At 48.8% G+C, this 16505-nt stretch overlaps 1 protein-coding gene across 3 annotated transcripts in view; it reads right to left on the bottom strand.

The window, feature by feature from the left end:
* Positions 1 to 2673: 2673 nt before the first annotated feature.
* Positions 2674 to 16505, bottom strand: part of LOC142571411 (phospholipid-transporting ATPase ABCA3-like) — a 252417-nt gene continuing 238585 nt past the window's right edge. The window contains exons 19-27 of one of the 3 annotated variants that reach the window (XM_075679740.1): positions 13269 to 13559; positions 9315 to 9591; positions 8392 to 8517; positions 7911 to 8144; positions 7268 to 7476; positions 6104 to 6397; positions 5771 to 5958; positions 5515 to 5685; positions 2674 to 4027 (exon numbers count right to left, since the gene is read on the bottom strand). In XM_075679740.1, coding sequence (XP_075535855.1) covers positions 3586 to 4027; positions 5515 to 5685; positions 5771 to 5958; positions 6104 to 6397; positions 7268 to 7476; positions 7911 to 8144; positions 8392 to 8517; positions 9315 to 9591; positions 13269 to 13559 — 2232 coding nt within the window. In that variant the 3' untranslated portion in view covers positions 2674 to 3585. Of the gene's footprint in view, positions 4028 to 5514; positions 5686 to 5713; positions 5959 to 6103; positions 6398 to 7267; positions 7477 to 7910; positions 8145 to 8391; positions 8518 to 9314; positions 9592 to 13268; positions 13560 to 16505 lie in introns of those variants that run through there. The other 2 variants (XM_075679739.1, XM_075679738.1) reach the window with 2 other exon arrangements.

Below are 16505 nucleotides of genomic sequence, written 5' to 3'. Positions count from 1 at the left end.
AGTAAGTTAGGATGTCCGGCAACCGCTTGGAGCGCGCATGTTCCATGAAACCGAAACCAGCACTTGCAATCCGGAGGTTGCCGAACCTAACGTTCTTGGTAAAGCAAAACAGTTTTCATCCTCAGTAAAAAATAAAGCAGCCAGCTCAAAGCCTACGTTTACTCCGTCAGAAACGCTTCCCGCTTCCGTCGTCTGCTTCCTACAAGTCGTCGTCTGCTTCATTAGCAAGGATGCGTGTACCCGGGAAGCGGAATGAGTCATCGTATATTGGCGCCAACGCACTTGTTTTCTACCTTGAAACAACATACGCGACCTACCAGAGGTGATGGCGCACGTTCTAGGCCGCGTTATCGCTATCTCGTGAAACGCAAATGACTCAGCCCGACTCGGTTGGCTGAGAGACGGCCGAATATCACCGTTACGCGTGGCAGAGGTATCCGCCTGCGCGACGCAAGCGCCCGCGCTGCCATCTCTTGTTCACTTCGTTGCTTACCCGCACCGCGTGAGGAAACTTCAAGGTGCCGCCTTGCGTACATTTATTTTTATAAATTAAAAAGCCGCCGTCGTCATAACCTCTAATGATGTGAAAAGTCATTATTCTGGATTACAACACAAACACAGCAGTGAAAAGTGCAAAAAGTTGCAAAATGTTTGTAATGTTCAACAAATATTATTACAAATAAACGCGTTCTATTAAAGAATGATAGCCCAAAACACAAATGCCAACAACACCCGAGAGCGATGCAAATGCCATGGCCACGCGTTATGAACAAAAGATTTTCATGGCGCCAAACGACGAGAAAAATGCGGCGATACGCATGCCTCTCAGTGACCATTGCATATGGCCGTCATTAGCATAATTCGCGCGGCGCGTCGCACCACAAATTATCACGGAAAATCTCTGCAGTGGAGGTCCAGCGCAAAGTCACGCAACGTCAAAGTGACGTTTACGAAACGGCACTTCCTGTGACGCTCCTCACCGGATATTCCTTCAACCAATCAGCAAGCTGACATGGCGGCTATCATGCACCACCACCACATATTCGTGAAAGTGCACATGCATTGCGTGGGTTTCGCTACGACTCATTTTCTTTTTAAAGCACTAACGTCGCAATGCCAAGGACCATAAAGAAGTATTAGGTGATAAAATTGAAACTCCACGTCATGTTTCGTCATCTTGATGAAAACGCAAAATTGCATGTTGCAAAACTTCTGTTTCTCCGAAACAAATTTCAAGGCACGTGACCTCTCGACAGCCAGTCAGCGTTTCAACATGGCGGATAATGGCGGCCGTGCAGCCACCATGCGTGTCGAGAATAGAGCTTCTACTAGTGGTCATGAGCGCATGTTCTAGGCCGCATTATCGCTATCTCGTGAAGCGCAAGTGACTCGGCCAGACTCGGCTGGCTGAGAAACAGCCGAATATCACCACAGCGTTGCGCGTGACAGAGGTATCCGCTTGCGTGGCGCAAGCGCCGGCGCTGCCATTTCTTGTTCACTTCGTTGCTCACTTGCACAGCATAAGGAAACTCCAAGGCGCCGCCTTGCGTACATTCCGTTCTATAAATTGTCGCCGTAGTCACAACCTCTGATGAAGCGAAAAGTCAATCTTTATTACTATACAACCGTCAAAATTCCAAAAGTCGTAGGTTCTTAATGTTCAACTATATTATTGCAAACAGACGCGTGTTTTTTTAATGATGGCGGATAATGGTGACCGTATAGCCGTCATGCGTGTCAAGCTAGGAGCCCCCACTTGCAGCTTTCGTAGACACTAGCGCCACAGTTTCCTCTAGTATTGTACGAAAGTATCGCGGCAATGCATATATTCCTAGATCACGAAATGGACTGAACATTCAAAGCCGGGAATTTTCTTTTTCTGCAGCACACATGCACCGTCAGTCTGACACACCTGGCAAAGGCATACAGCCAAATCGTATGGTAAAAGATGACATAAGCAGGATCACTACGACGCTCAAGCTATTTCGATATCGTGGAATGCGTGTAGCCCCAAGAACACGCACTTTGATCGAAAGCGCACTACGAAAGCGCACTTCGATCGCACCTTTGGGCGGTGCGAAGGGAAATGCAATAATCGAAGCAAGAACAAAATGCAAGCGGTTCAAAGGGTCGTGACCTACGAAGTCATCGTTCTTGCGCTGTTTGGCCATTCCGCAAGACATTCACTTCCATGTTTTAAACCACACGGTGGCCCGAACGTGGTGATGCGGCCGGTACGCCAAGCTGCCCTTTTGCGGCCGTTACACTCTCATGCCACAGCGTGCAAATTATCCTAGCTTGGCCTTCCAAGTTACTGCATTATCATTTTAAAGGTTACGAGAAGCGCAAAACTGGTCTGTGTAAACCACAAGCAGTTATGCTGGGCCGGCGCGGCATGTTGTAGCGGTGGATTGTTTATGCACAATAAATTAACCATAAACGCTTCAATTAACCATCGAGGTCTAGTAACGCGCGCAAACAACTCCCGAGGCCGCGCAGGGAGTCGCCCTTCAAAAATTGCAGAACGCGCCATCGGGCTACAAGAACTCATTCGTTGGAGTTGAGATCGGACATTGTTTCAAGCCAAACGAAACTACAAAACAAGCTTACCATAACATCAGCAACTCTCATGTGGTTGTCAGTGTTTTGCATCAATATTTGTGCGACAGAACATCCAGGCAGAACACAGAACAGCGTGTTCAGCTTTATGTGCAAACCGTATAAAAAGCGAAAGTAGCAAGAACAGACCCGAAGCGGAACAACCGGAGCTGAAGTGGTTGCCCACCTTATGAATGGCTCGGAAGGAATGATGCTTCCATTTCGCACTGAAAGACAAGTGCGAATACTTGCAAAGAATTACGCGCACTTTTTCCATAAAACACGGCATCAATATACACAGCATCAAATGCACGTGCGTGCATTTGGTTGAGGGCCACAAGCAGGAACCAACGTACGCGGATGACGTTTCGGTTACGGCAGTTTGACGACAAGCGGTTCCGAAAACACCGTGTATGCGTATACGTCGCACATAGCCTGCATGTGTGGCCTGGCTGGTACTCTGAAAGCGTTCAACATGCGCACACATCCGCAGGTTGTTTTCGGGCACATGTCCATGGCACGCTTCCGCCGTTGTGCTGCTGCGGCAATCTTTCGTTGTCACACACAAGAATCGAGCAAGCCTCGACAGGGCTATCACATCGTCAAAACATGTACAAGAATTCGCTTGAGATATGTGCGCAACATTATCATTGTTTGGTACTTTGAGCGCAGCGACAGAATCGGTAAATGCGAATCTTCTAGAACAAACAGAAGAAAAGAATAATAAAAAGCTAAAAGAAACACCTGTCAACGACAAAGCTACAACCCGTCATGTACACTCGAGCCATAAGAGTATGAAAATGTACAAATAAAGCTGCACTGTAATGCTATAAAGTGGAAATTGCATATCTCGTTCGAAGCTCGATTGTCCCGAGCCACAGGAGCTAGCGACACGACGCACACTTGCGGCTGCAGACGGATGTGCACGGATCGCTATTGAAAGCAGCGAATGCACATGAGGCGACACAATGGCGCGCATCGGCGTCGTCACTTGTTGTCCTCCCGCTGGAGCATGGCGAAGTGCAGGAAGACCTGCTCGAGCGTGAGCTGCGCCACCGAGTAGTCGGCCACGTTGAAGACGCCCTTGGCCTGGTCCATGACGTCGAACACCTCGGCCCAGCTCAGGTCGGGCGCCGACAGGTGGAACTCGAGCAGCCCGTTGTGGGCGCCGATCAGCTCGATGGCCGGCAGCCGCGCCTGCATGTAGTTCTTGACGCCGTCCACCTCTGTGCCCAGCGACTCGTCCTTGCTGCTGAACGAGCTGTGCGACGTGAGCGAAGTGGCCGACGGCTTGGCGCCGGCCACCTTGATCATGATGGAGTAGCCGCTACCGAACTTGTTCTTGAGGTGCTGCGGCGAGCCGAGGCAGCACAGGCGGCCGTTCACCATGATCGCCAGCCGGCTGCACATGGCCTCGCACTCCTCCATGCTGCGTCGGAGCGCGCACGCCGCGAGATTGGTCGCGCGCGGCTTCGCATTGGTCGCTGGCTCGCACGCGCGCCTCGGATAGAGGGGGACGCGGTAACGCGATGCGGCTCCGGTGCGAACGCTGTGCGCCACAGCGAGGAAACGGCCGCAGAAGTTACAGCAGCGTACACACACCGCGAGGACGGCTACAGTTTGGCCTCGCACCACTGAGAAGTTGAAAAAGATGGCAAGGCATATAAAGCGACGAAGAACGTCGGCTAATCGTAGTCTTCTAACCACACGACTATACCGACGCTGTACAGCGCGCCCTTATTGATCTCATGTATTTTACTGAATAAATTAGGTTACAATTAGGTAAATTGACGAGTACTAAAGGTTGTGGTACTGTCCATTCGGCAACGAATTATAAACGATTATCTGAGTACGTTGTTTTGGTGGAACGCGCGACGTGTAGCTGCGTGTGTGACTCGGCTCAAGTGAAGAATCGTACGAAAGAATCGGTTAATCCGTCATTCGTTAGCAGCCATGTTCGAGGGCACCAACCTCGCACGCCTTTCTGTGCCACACCGAAAAATTACAACCACAGAAAGTCTCTCCGCGGAAAAAATGGGTTTGGATATCTCTGACTAGGTTGCAACTGCTGCAGTGTAGTTCTCGTTTTGAAATTAATATTTTAAATTTTAGTAAATATCACATATTTGTTTCTCGCTTTTTATTTTCTGCCACGATCAGTGTTTAGTAGTCTTCGGAAGTGACTCTGCCACTTGCCTCGTAGTTTTTGTTTTTGTATCATTCTATATTATTTTATTATTTTTATTGAGAGCAAGTGATAACTGCATTTCTTATTATTATTCTTTTACTCATTCTACTCCTTTCGCATCGCCTTTGTTCGATCAGGACACCACAATATGGCTTGCGCCATGTAGAAGCACGCGTACCGAACTCGTTTTTTGACGCGTCGCACCCACTGACCCTTTGACGCCCGTGCTAGGGAGTAATATATATATATATATATATATATATATATATATATATATATATATATATATATATATATATATATATATATATATCCTGAGCATTATCAATGATGAGAAGAATGACCACAGGAATGCACCGTGAATAACCCCGCTACCGACGAGTAAGCTCATTAGCGCTCGGGTTTTTTTCCTGTTTTTTAACATTCACTCAACTTGATCAGGACACCACAGAATAGCTTGCGTGTTCGTCGATCATGTAAAAGCACCCGTAACGAGGATCGTGTCAACGAGCTGTACACTGCCAATGGTAAGGGGAGTGAGGAATGCGCCGTGAATAACCCCGTCACCGACTAGTTATCTCTTTTGCCCTCGGCTCTATATATATATATATATATATATATATATATATATATATATATATATATATATATATATATATATATATATATATATATATATATATATATATATGCGCGCGATCGAATTATCGCGTGCAATCTGGTCGAACCTATGGGAGGTGAGAATGATGCTGCAGCCGCGGACGATGAGCTCCTGCAGCGTGTTCCAAACGCAGCGCTTGGCCACCGGGTCCATACCGGTGGACGGCTCGTCCAGAATCACCAGTTGCGGGCTGCCCATGAACGCCACCGCTGTGCTCACCTTGCGCTTGTTGCCCCCACTGCGTCAAAGGAAAGCGCCGCGTTGCAAGGTCCTGAAACAACAGTACTGCGTTTTCATTTTTCCACTAGGAGCCTGCGGCGTGCCTGTAGGTGTCGAGCGCGCTGTCCAAGTGGGGCGTGAAGTAGAAGAGCTGCGCGAGCGCGCGGCACACGACCCCGAGGCGGTCCTCGGGTATGCCCCGGATGCGCGCGTACAGCGTCAGCACCTCGCGGCCTGTCAGGAAGCCCGGCAGCGCGTCCGTTTGCGGGCAGTAGCCGATCCGCCGGCGAACCTGCGCGGGTGGCTACCGAGCTGAACTTGGCCCGTGCGGTTCAAGTGCAGAGTGAGCAGGCCCACAAGAACTTACAGTTCGACAGCCGATGGCCAGAGTGTTTGGTTTCGTTTCTGTTCTCACCGCATGCCAGTGCAGGGCTTACCTGCTTCGTATCACTGGTGACCGAATAGCCGTCGACGAAGGCCTCGCCAGCGCTAGGCCCGATGGTGGCGGTGAGCATGTTGAAGGTGGTCGTCTTGCCGGCGCCGTTGATGCCGAGCAGGCCAAAGCATTCGCCCTTGCGCACGCCGAACGAGAGCTCGTGCACGGCGCAGAACGAGCCGTAGACGCGCGACATCCGCCGCAGCACCAGCACGTCGCGTTTCGCCAGCTCCGACACGCTCGAAGAGAGTACGCGCTCCTTCTCCTCGGCCACGTCATCGTCCTCCTGCATCTGCTGCTGACGGCAAGGGGACGAACAGCACGGGAACACGGTTCAGTGACGTGTTAAAGCGGTGACGCGGTCTAACACAAGGACCTATAATCCGGAACTGGCAGCCACGTGTGTGCTCTTGTTTGTTTGTTTTTACTCGTTATGAGACGTTCTAGTATCAACGTCTACACAGTTTCCGCGTGCTGCTTCTGGCAGAAGTACACAGTTGCAAGCGTGCAAGATGCCTGCTGGCGCTTGGTGGGCGCGTTACCGTCGACGACGCGCCTATGACGAACGCGTTGTAACGAACTGAAACTGCACTCCCTTCACGAGACCGGCCGGCACTTCAGCTCTAACGGTACTGTGCGTGCGCATCTGAAGGAATTTCCTTCAACTGCGAATCTTTGAGAAAACCATATGAGTTTTCTTCATAGCGTGGCGCACTCAGGTGGGTGGCAGTTTTTCCTTTCGTGAACCTTCCTCCGCCTTGCAGTCTTCCACAAAACTGATTTGCCATATTTACTATACTGCTACTGACAAATCAATGGTTCGGTTTGCTTCCTCTTTGGCATGTTGATAGTCCTGTCAAAATCATACAGGAAAATGGCTTAGAAAGATACGACTTGTGACACGTTACGTAGCTCAAAGCTGACGGAGACACGGGAGACATACGACAGCGATTGCTGTAGCTTCAATCCGTACCAGCTATCCAGATCGCCGCGTTTGTCAGTTTTGACTGGTACGGTAACTCAAAATGTATTTCCACGACGCCTGTAAATGTATTTCCACCACGCCTGGATCGGCTCGTGCCGATCCAGGCGTGGTATTTCTGCTACGCCCGTCGTGGCTTGCAAACGATGTCATTTGCAGCTGAACAGCATTGGTCGCACTGACCTCGTTAGGTGTAACCGACTTGCGTCTAGCCGAGCCGCTGACGGTGAGCCGTTCGGTGAAGAAGCCGGCATTCGCCTCGCATGCGCAGAGCACGGCCAGTCCCAGCAGCGTGTGCAGGATGAACGACAGCAATGCGCGCGCGATGCCCGGCGATCCCCACGAGAGCAAGTCCGGCTGCCAGTCGATGCACTCGTTCTGACGACAGTAGTCTGCGACAAGCACACCAATGCACGTCCGCTGAGTGAGCAACGTCGCAGTTACCTTTTAAAGGGCGACTGCTGTTTGTACGTTACGAAGACGTACACGAGGATGGACACGACTTCTCAGTGACAGCAGACATGCCAAAGTTTTGTCGCAACGTTGTGACACGCCGGCACTGACACAATGTAAAATTAAATGGCGGCCTTTGCCATATCGTTAATACCAGTAATCATCGAGGTAGGAGCGAGAGGGAAAAGCGCTCCGGCTTTTAGCCATATTCTGTGATAACGGTACCAAATACATTGTACTTATCTGACACGATGTGAGGCAAATGCAGTGCCTCTGAATGGTACGCGGAACATTTTATAGTGATTCATATGGTTTTCACAATGTCATATATTTTGCTCTGCTCTATATATATAGAGTGTCGGAGCGCGCCTACCCTTGCAGCAATAGCGCGCCCGGTTGGGCGCGATCTCGCAGAGGACGTTTTGCGTGTAGTAGTCGTTGCAGACGATGTTGAAGTGCGCGTTGCGGTACAGGCAGCAGAAGGCTCGACCCAGCGCGTACATCGGCAGCATGTACGTAAACGCCGCGTCCACGGTGTCGATCACGTGCTCTAAACCGGGCTTGCCCCTCCACTCGAGCACCGCCACCAACACCAGGCCGCACACGCCTGGCACGGGAAGGCAAAAGAAGTGATATTCACGACTTGAAGGTCGAACCAAGGCGCTCCCTTCAAGTGCGACGGCCGTATTCTCCAACAATCCCTTTCGTCCGCCATACTTTTGGCATGACGCGGTGCGCGGCGTGACGGGACCTTAACTTGCTGGCCTAAGCCAATCCCCACGAAACCGATGGATCCAAAATATGGTCCCGAAAGGTATATGCGCGTCATGGGGACGCCACCTTATTAAGCGCACCTGCAGCGAAGAAGACTGTGGCGATCCGAACGTAGGCGGCCGTGTGGGTGCGGAAGCAGAACGACATCGCCGCGATCATGGGCAGCCACGAGATGCCGAAGTAGAAGAACAGCAGGAACATTACCGCTGGGAAGACATAAGGTACACAGTTCAAGTGAACACTTGCGCTTGCCCATCTTAGCGCCTGTATGTATTATGAACAACTATACAGTCAGTAGCACATCCAGGGTAGTCTAAATTACAAAGAAAATGGGGCGAGTTCGAGGGGGGGGGGGGGGGGGTGCTCCTCAAAAGCATACAGAGAACGGCGTGCGAAGGAAGGGCGGGACTTCGCTGCACGCTGAATATATACTGTCAGCGCTGAAGTGCCGCATGCCCGGGTAGGGTCGGTTCAGCGCCGGTTCTCATGTCTGAATCCTCTAGTGACTGTATTTGCTAAAAAAGTTAAAAAAAAAACTATAGTGATCGCTTCCGTATCTTATTGCGCTCCCACCATAGCAGCACCAATTGTCATAATCTCTGTCTTAGTTCAACTTTCCTTGTAAACATGTACTAAAGCATATAATCTAAGCTGCTGTAGTTACATACTAATCCAGTGCCATAATGACAGAGGGTGAGGGGTCGAAGGCAAAACGGGGCCCGTGTTCATAGAAAAGTCATTACGGTAAAATTGTTTACGAAAACATTGAGAAAAGCAGATGCCAGCCAGAAATGACATCGTACATATAATATTATCGAAGGCGGCTGGTTGGCGAGTGGCAAATAGCACTTACGAACAGAAAGCTTTGCGAACTTGGCTACAGGTTACGAGCAGGCTTTGAAAGCGCCAGGCGTCCTGACTGCGTCCGTCCACTAACGCATGTTAGCTGCCAAACGAGACGCGCTACCAGCAACGCTCAGCGCATTGCGCGTGTAGGGCGCACCTCGCTCGCGCAGCTCGGTGAATCCCTGGGTGTTAAAGAGGCGGAAGGTGGACATGACGAGCAGGCACGATGAGATGTAGAGGAGCAGCGACCAAATGGCGTAGGCCGCCCAGTAGGCGATCATGTTGAGGCCCGAGATGCGCTGCAGGTGGCGCGAGTTGCTCACGTGGTCCAGCACCAGGAACACCGAGAAACTGGCGATCAGGAACGAGGTGCCGAAGATGGTCTGCTGGCCTATCTGGAAGCTCTCGCGGTGCATTGTGATAAGCTTGTTGGCCTGCCAAAGATAAAGTTCGCAGCTGTGCCAACGTTCACAAAACATCTCAAACTGCCGTCCGCGTTTGGTCTCAGTTGTAGCGAACGTCTCGTTATCGTTAGCGAATTTAGTCATGCCGATCAGTTTTGTAACTGGAGGGAGCTCAAACAGCGGCCGATGCCGGAACGCTCCGACTTAAGAGCAGCTTTGATACGGGCCCAAAATCTCGGTCAGCTGCGACGAGACACTCTGTGGCCAAAGCTGAAAGGACGCTCATACGAGCAGCAGTCGGGTTTTTAATAGAACCTTCAAGTGTAACTAATATGACCTTCAACTGTAACTGTTTCGCGTTGGTTCTGATCTCGTTTGACGCTAAAGCAAAACAAAACGTGGCTAAAAAAAATTGAGGAGCCATTCCACTAACCGTAGGTGGCTGACCAGCGAAGTTGTAGCACATCGCACAGGGGCAGACAAGGGTGCATCTATTTATTTTCGTCATTTGGTAATGGTAGTGACATACGCTATACATTGATTGGTTCGGTTACAACCTTAGACAGAATCTTGGCCAAAGTTAAATCTATACACGACCATTGTGAGTGGATGAGTGACTTGGATTGGTGTGGCACTTCAAACGAAACTCTTCAAGCACAAACTGAGGGACCAGTTTCTTGTCTGGTTTTGAAATGTCCACATTGAACGCTCTAACGATGCTCACAGGGGTAGTGTTAACACGGTTAACCTATGCAAAGTGCGTGGTCGTGAACTTCTCGATATAACACTCGGGTGTGACTGGAGACATACACAGTGGATATGACAATTCTGCCTTTCGTTTGTACGGCACAGACATTCGCACAGTCGGTGGCATGGTCCTCTCGGGAGGCAAGGGTGTATAGTGGCACATACACTCTGTCCTGTGCGTATATGGCCATCCCTCCTGCTCGTGAGTCCATGTGCTGTTCACAAACGATCCCAGTATACCCATCGACTTGAAACAGTGCATCTTGAACGTTTTCATTAATTATTATTATTATTATTATTATTATTATTATTATTATTATTATTATTATTATTATTATTATTATTATTATTATTATTGCTTTAACAGTTGTAAAATATGCTGGTCACCATTTCCAAAACATGTACATCTTACCGTCTTGGTGTTGATTGTTGATTCCTGTTATATGTTTTACTTCTTGTTCGTGTTAAGCTCCCTAACTGTTAATCCTCCTACATTATCTTGTTATATGTCGATGGTAAAGTAAATATTGCGCACTTTTCCGCTGATTTTTCCGGGCCATGTCCCTCAAGCCACTGGTGGCTTTGACACGCCCGTTTCTTGTAATCTATATTGTTTCTCTCCGCTCTCTTTCTCATACCTATATCCGCTTTGTCCAATGCAGGGTAACAAACAGGACGTGAGACTGACTGGACTCCCTGCTCTCTCTATCTCGCTGCGGGTCGGCCCGGTATTGCACTACCTCCGGGATCGGCCCACGAAAGCGGTTATTTTTGTCCACGGACACGACAAATGCATTGGGTAGGGGGGGGGGGCAAGTGAGGGGAGAGGTACTGTACACAGCCTCGCTCTATAAAGACAAGACAAGCGCTGCCCTGTTTCTTTTTTCCGTCTACTTTCGTTCGGTAATCACTGGCTGTGATAGTCAAAATCACGTTGCTGGTCATTGCATACTATATTTTATTGTAGTACAATAGCAGTATAGAACGTTGTCTGAAAAAACGTACACGCCAAAGGCAGAAAAAAGTAAAAACATGACGTTTCGGAATCCGTACGAGTCTCTTATTCATAATGGAGTGAAACCACAGAATGCCATTCTTTAAGTCAAGTCAAACATCAAGTTTTCTTTATCTCTTTTTCTCCTTTTGGTAAGTGTACGTTTTTTATTATTAGAATGGCAGCAGCAACTCAATCGCCGTACTCTTGGCTATATATATTGCTAAATGTTTGGCCGGCATACGTTGTTTACTATATGTTCTTGCCTATGAAGAGCTGTCATTATGAATATAGGAAAGTCACGTATTAGGCCACGTATTAAGTCACGTATTTATCACGTATTAAGAAATAGGGGAGAAGATCGTGATCGCCCCTTTGCCCCGCAACGTTCATCCCGTTCACAACGCAGGTCGTCGCAAGGCAAGAGCATTGAATATACTAAAGCAAGTAAACAGGGACAAAATCGCAGCAAGCTTCGTGGACGCAGCTGCATACCGAGACGGCAAGGCTTTTACGGTTTCCGTCGTTGACACGCTGGGCAAAGTTATCAACTGTGCTTCCGACCGGACGACGAACCCAGAGGTGGCCGAGCAAGTGGCCATTGCACTCGCCATGCAAGACGGTCGGAGAGACAGGGTGTATAGCGATTCGAAAGCCGCCATCAGGGCATACCAGAAAGGCCGGGTAGCCCGGCAGGTAGTTCAAATTCTGAAAGGCGCCAAACACGGCAACACCTCCATGCACTCGATCCTTTGGTTCCCTGCACACGTCGGGGAGATTGAGGGGGTTCCTCTGAACCTGAACGAGTCTACCCACGAGGCTGCGCGTGGCTTTACCGACCGCGCTGCCCTCGGATCGGGCGACTCTCTCCCCGGACACAGAGACGCTCCTCTCACACACAACGAAATCACTAAATTCTTCTACTTAGAGAGAAGGGTTTTCCCCCCGCCTCACTCCAAGTTAAGCAGGCCGCAGGCGGTCACACTAAGACTTCTGCAAACGAACTCGTACCCAAATCCGGCGTCCCTTAATAGCATATATCCCGAGATTTATCCGAATTGTTCTTGCGTTGCCTGTGGTGAGGTAGCTACGTTGCCTCATATGTTCTGGGAGTGCGGGTCGCTGGGCCCGAAGTTCACCAAGGAAGAGTGCGACGCGCTCCTGCGAAGTCCCGTCTTTGAGGATCAAATCCTGGCCGTCCAGCGCGCCCGCGATCGGGCCGGCAGACTAGCTCTGTCAGTCCTGTCGTGGGATTAGCCGGGTGCGCGTTTTATCGCGCTTTGCTGGACCAAATAAAAGTTTATTCACTCACTCACTCACCCACTCACTCACTCACTCACTCACTCACTCACTCACTCACTCACTCACTCACTCACTCACTCACTCACTCACTCACTCACTCACTCACTCACTCACTCACTCACTCACTCACTCACGTATTAAGCCTTTAGAATTAGAGAAAGCTGCGGTAAAGTTTAATCATTAGACGACGCGTGGTGTTCTATGATTGCTGCTGGTGGAATGAAGTTTTTCACTTATTTGTAACCTTACATGGAGGCGCTATATATTTGCGTTTGTGTGGATAGAGAAGTCTGTGGAGGGTGCCCTTTCGACATATTGATCTTCAGAAGCTGCGGCATGTCGCAAGGTCGTCTACTAATTTCATCAGAAATCTCCAGAAGCGACATGACGCAGTGTACGCAAACTTTAATTTCGTAAGTACCGCGATACACCAAGATGCACTCTGACAGATGGGAAGGTGAAAGCACATTTCACAAATGTGTATGAAGTAACATTTGATTAGTGCACGCAACGCAAGGCAGAAACCAAAATGCTGACAGTCTCTGCACCTCCCCTCCCCCCCCCCCGACAGGGAAGGGTGGGTGTACGAGTCTGCATGGTTGTACTTGAGACAGGACACTATTACTTTCTAGTGTCCAGTTCGCCTTGAGCGAACATCGCCTACCTTCTCCTCGACCACCCGAGGGAACGGATGGTTGACCACGGTGAGCTTGAGTGACGTGTTGTCGAACGTCTCGTGCAGCAGCGCCCTCTGGTAGGCGGCCATGGCGAGCGCCGGCGTGTGGTACACCTGGTTGTTGAACAGAAGCCTAGCCGAGCGAACGCGGCCACCTGGCCCCTCGTCTTCGAAGCTGGCCGCGATCAGCGTGCTCGTCAGGAAGGTGTTGCCTTCTAGCACAGATGCGTTCACCAGGTAGCTTTCCACGCTTCCCGCCTCCACCAGTATTGGAGTCACCTAGGGGCCAGTACGCTCGGCTTAGATTATCTAGATGTGAGCGAAACGAATAGAACAGTCCGACATAACCGCGTTTACGCCAAGTCGACTCTGGATATCCTTGCGAGATCGCAGTGGCATCAAGCGTCGTGACGGAAAACATAGCATTCAAACCATGTCTCCAAGATAGGGCAGCGCACGTCTAACCTCAGGACATGCTGGAACAAACCTTGCGGCTACTAATGCCTTGGCAGTACCGCCAACTGTCAAAAGCGCCTGTGACCAGACCTATTCTTGCTCCAAAGCTTGCTCTTCTACCGCGTCACAATCGAAGCTCCAGGTGGGCAACTGGATCCCTAACGCACGGCTTGTCGACAGGTCTTCTTACTTGCCGAGTGGCTTCGAAAAACTGGATAAAGGCCACTTTTGTAGCTTTGTGCTAAATACCATTCGATTCTCTTTCACGACAACCTTTCCAAGTGGTCGGGCCAATCACCCTACAGCATGCAGGCGGTTTCGCATAGACAACCCTACCTGGTGGCGTTGACAGAGCCATACCTTAGAACGACAAACGCTGATCGAATTCGAAAGTATTCATGTTTTGAAAAGTTAGGCGTTCAAGAAAGACACAAGAGGAACGAAAAGGACAGCACAAAATAAAAACATCAACTGAAACTTCGCACTGTAACAGAAAAAAAAAATCCCTCTGTGTGTATGTGCAGGGGAAGGCAGTGCCAACCAGTCTATCATGGACATGAGTGCACTCTCGACCGGTATCGGTTCGTGCATGAGAATTTTTTACATGGAATATAACCAAAGGTGGCCTTACACACGTGCTACCGCAATTACTGATATGGCACGCCTCGACCGCATTAGATAGCAAATGGAGGTAGCCCATATTCTGGTTGAGATTAAGAGGAAGACGTGAGTTGGACAGGCCACGTAATGCTTAGGACATTTAACTGGCGGTCCATTAGAGTTGCCGAATGGATATACCAATGGAAAAGGAGACGCAGTGCAGGACCGCAAACAAGTAAGTGGTGTGATGAATTTAGGAAACTTGCAGTCGTAGGATGAAATCAGTTGACGCAAGACAGGGGTAATATTGACACGTGTACTTACATTTATCGGGCGACCAGGTTTCGCCGCCTAACAAATCTTATCGCACAGCGCGGGACGCGCCTGCATGTATCCGAAGTTTCTGGGAAGTTATCGATGCTTCTATCCGCACTCTGTTGTCGCCGAACCTTGTGTTATCTGATTTATTCGCCTGACGCGAATGGTGTAGAACTTTGTGGAAAGGCACGCGGGTCCGAACGATTAGTCTGGAACATTCGACGACTGTCCTTTAAAAGCAGACGCGCTTGACCCGCTGATCAGATTTCCGACGATCGCCGACCGTGTTCGCCGCTATCGTTGTGCTATAAGTGTAGCCTGTTTTTGTGGGCACAGGTTCGCCCAATAAAAGCTAGTTTTGTATTCCACCGCATTGCTGCTTTCTTCACCGTCACTACCACGTGACAATATCGACAGGAGTAATATCGCAATATCGCCTTTGTAAACAGTGGATGCAAAATAGGCTGACAGTAATTTTAGCTTTAAATTGGGAGGACATTTACAATCGTGACAATGCAATGAAAGATTACACGTTGCGCAGGTCGGCGACCAGTTGAGTTGATCTGGTATCATTGACGCAATGACTTGTCTGACCTACAAAAAAGAAAGCTCAGAAGTAATTGTACACACTTCTGCGATACAGAATTATGCAAACATGTTAGTATGTTAGTGTGTTAGCGCTATTTTAGCCAACGCGTTCGCGAATGCATTGTGCGTTAAAAACACCTGTCGAGTAGGGGTTGACGAATAATCGAAATATTGAATACGAATAGAATATTGCACACTAAGTATTCGTATTGTATTCGAAAAGGGACTATTCGGTATTTTCGAATTAGAATTCTGAAACAACCAAATATTTCGGAACAACACACTGTTGAAGTCTTCTTACTATTCTCTGTCTGCTAAGCAAAGTATCGCAAATTATCAGAAATGTAACAACAATAAATGTTTTCGAAGAAATGCACAAACAAAATAGATAATGCAATTTTTGTTCTCGGTTTTGCGGTGCCAGCCTGCATAACCTCCTCCGAGTTTTGCTGGTAATCTCTTATTTAGTGTATTTGACAGCCTGGTATTGTAGAATTTTCAACTTTTACGCTGCGATCAGCGATGTCTTTCTTGCAACGAATCATTTTACATGTGTTTACGGCACAGAAGTCCTTGAGCAACATTTTCCCCCACAATTTCCGATTCTTTTAGGCAATCATTTATTTGGCGTTTCTTTAAAGCTCCATTCCGTATAGCAACCATTAATTCTTGCAAAGCTCGTTTGCAACCAGGTTCTGAAGATGTTAAGATCATATTCATGCCGTTCTTAATTACAATTTGTTATTTTGTTTATATTTAGCAAAAAGATTAAATGCTGTGGGTAAAAGCTGCCCCTTAGGGCAACTTGACAGAAGCCCACAGCTTTACCAGTACAATGCAATCGGCGATAGCAGCCATGCGGGATGCACTAGTAAATATAGAAACACATATCCCCTAGATTCATGAAAAACAAATGCGTAGGTTGACCCAAGAACACACCTGCATCGAAGGATGTAAAAGTAACGTGAGTATTCGTTAACGCTCAAATGAAAATGATTTTTCTACATGGAGAAAAAAATTGTGAAATGTTTGTTTCGTAATTAAATATCGATTTCAGTTCTGTTGTGCTCATCCAGAAGTGCCGGCAGTGCGCTTGACAATTCTTTTTAGTAATTTGTTCAAGCGGTGACAACCTTCCAAATTTCTTTATGGCAGGTGGCGCAAGATGTCACGCTGCGTTCAAGCCTAGCAAGTTCGCTCAAGGATGTGCGATGTTATTCCAATTCTCTTTTGAAGAGTCGTAGTTGGTTTGTACGTGTATAG

Source organism: Dermacentor variabilis, chromosome 2 (genome assembly GCF_050947875.1).
Source record: "Dermacentor variabilis isolate Ectoservices chromosome 2, ASM5094787v1, whole genome shotgun sequence".
Lineage (NCBI taxonomy): Eukaryota > Metazoa > Arthropoda > Arachnida > Ixodida > Ixodidae > Dermacentor > Dermacentor variabilis.
Note: the sequence above shows the minus strand (reverse complement) of the source record. Positions and strands in the feature narration are given on the sequence as shown.